This window comes from Pteropus vampyrus, unplaced genomic scaffold (assembly GCF_000151845.1).
Source record: "Pteropus vampyrus isolate Shadow unplaced genomic scaffold, Pvam_2.0 Scaffold60, whole genome shotgun sequence".
Classification (NCBI taxonomy): domain Eukaryota; kingdom Metazoa; phylum Chordata; class Mammalia; order Chiroptera; family Pteropodidae; genus Pteropus; species Pteropus vampyrus.
The window spans coordinates 4,682,720-4,685,209 of record NW_011888841.1 but is presented as its reverse complement, the minus strand read 5'-3'; the positions used below and the strand labels follow the sequence as shown (position 1 = coordinate 4,685,209).

General features: G+C 34.7%; 1 protein-coding gene across 1 annotated transcript in view; it reads left to right on the top strand.

Moving 5' to 3' along the window:
- Positions 1-2,490, top strand: part of RGS21 (regulator of G protein signaling 21) — a 39,984-nt gene that overhangs the window by 26,311 nt on the left and 11,183 nt on the right. Inside the window, exon 4 of the mRNA XM_011360866.1 lies at positions 1,587-1,753. Coding sequence (XP_011359168.1) covers positions 1,587-1,753 — 167 coding nt within the window. The remainder of the gene's footprint in view (positions 1-1,586; positions 1,754-2,490) is intronic.

Here is a 2,490-nt window from a genome sequence, read left to right as displayed (position 1 = left end):
AAAAAAGAAAGAAAGAAAACACCACTAAATTTATTTTAATCTAGTGTTTTTAGACACTTTAATCTTGTTCCATGATCCTTTTCTATTTTCTCTCACTAAATCTGTGCTTCCCATCTACCCCAACCTACAAACAACTGACTTAAGCTCCTTTTCCATAAACCTTTCTCTTGAACTTTATTTTTCTCTAGACAATTTTCCTTTCCCTTAATGCTCCATAAACTCATGCCCCTCTACTTCGGAACGTGAAGGATCAACTCTCTGGGTCTGAAGTCAGGGAAGAGCTGCATTGAGCACATGCAAAGGGGCCCTCTTGGCAAGCGGAGGGAAAAACCACCAACGTTTTAGAAGAGAAATCCCTCTGAGAAGATAGAGTGCTGATGCACGTTTTCTTCCCCAAGAGAGACAGTCTCACTTATAAACAGATACGCTGCTGTCCGAAGGTTTGCAAACTGTGTAATGGTAACATGAATTTACAGTTCTGGCTGTGTCCTGTCAACAATGCAAATCTAAAAATGAACTTTCTCGTCTGTCTAACTTGGCATGCTCACAACCATGCTCAGTCCTAAAGGACTTAGCAAGAATTACCCTCTCAAATGAGCTTTAGATACCAAAGAAGATATCAGGGCACGTTTTGATAAGAAAAGTAGAGAAAAGAAGGTCTAAACAGGTGGTCACAAACTCAAATATTTATGAGAGAAAGAAATAATAAAGGTGCAAATTTAGCTGAAAGTAAGATAATGGGGAGAAGTGGGACCTATGAGAATCTCAGACTGCAAGCTCTACCTGTTGTTATTAAATGTAACAAAAATGCATACTTTAGTCAAGGCAAAGTCAACAAGCCTGGAGGTAGGTAGGCCCATTTACAGCCCCTAGTCTAAGTTTCTGGAGTAATGTCTGCTCAGGAAAATAACCGAAGGCAGGAAAACACCATGCACAAGCTAAGCTAGAACAGGTACCACTGGGGAAAAGCATATTTATTTGCCTTATTGAATTAAAGTTGCCTATCAATACATAAAGGAGAGAAGCGTTCAGACCAAATATCTTGCCAGTTACTTTCTCAGTTTAGAGATTAGGGTTCACTGATATATTCACACAATACTGATAAATACCAGTCCTTCCTCCTTTCTTTTAATAAGCCCAAGCTAGCACAATCTAACCTATTTACATCAAATTGTGTTTTCTCAACAACTCATAGAAAAAAAAAAGATATTCTTATTCTAAATTAGTAACACCATTAACTTAGTGCATTGGGTCTAAAAAGCAAAGTCCATAGGGTTTTTTAGGAAGCAATGGCCATTAAGACTTTTCCCTAAATATAACTCATTTTTAGATCTAGAAAAAAAAGCACAGGTTTTCTTTGTTAATGGAGCTATTATAGAAATATAGATATAATATTTAACGTTTATGATCACTGATCTAAATAGGGTTTCTAAAGTTAAAAAAATAAAACATATAAATGTTATACTTAGAAGGATGATAAATATTCACCACTGAATACTCAGTAAATGTTCACACCATACAATGTACTTATTTGGTCATATTACTGAGCTATATGATGTACAAAATTTGTCTCATATATTTTATAGCTGGTCTGGATGCTTTTAGAACATTTCTAAAATCAGAGTTCAGTGAAGAAAATGTTGAGTTCTGGCTTGCCTGTGAAGACTTCAAGAAAACAGAAAATGCAGAAAAAATCGCTTCCAAAGCCAAGATGATTTATTCTGAATTCATTGAAGCTGATGCCCCTAAAGAGGTGAGTAAAATATTCCAGGATAATGAATATTCATCTCTCAGCAAATCTGCTTCCAATTAAAAGACACTAAATCCACCTAAAGAGAAATCAAATTGTTGCTATGTATTCAAATAGAAAATGTTCGTCAACTTCAGAAAAAGTCCCTGAAGACGATCTTCTGTCTTTCACTAATTCAGCAAATATATTTCAACACTATTTCTGTTTTCTTAGTACAACATGCAGGCTTTTGAGAAATCGTATCTCCTATCTTAAATTAAGTAGCTCTAAAGTTAACCCTACTTAAGATGTGTTCTTGGATTTCAAGCTCACTTTTGTTTCTCCTTTTCTAAGCCATGGAAGTCAATGTAGAATTCTTGAATGATTTTTTTTTAAATTTTTAAATAATGGATGGTGGGTAGGACTTACAACCAACAGTATAAATTCTCCATTTTTAATATTTTGGAGATTCACGCTATGGCATGTAATGTCTTCCTTTCCAAAATAAGAGTTTGCTCACTTTTTTTTTTTTTTTAATTGTTAAAAATGACCCAGAGATGTGAGGCATTGTCTCAAGGAATCAGGAACCATCTGTGCTGTTTCTAAGATCAGAAAAATAGAAAAAAAGACCTAGCGAGAAACCTGGAATAATTGCCTTAAAAAAGTATTGTATGTGTGTAACATTTCATTTATATTAGATTTGATTTCCAGAACTAAAACCATGATCATCTCCACATACCTCTTTAATGTTTAACTGTAAA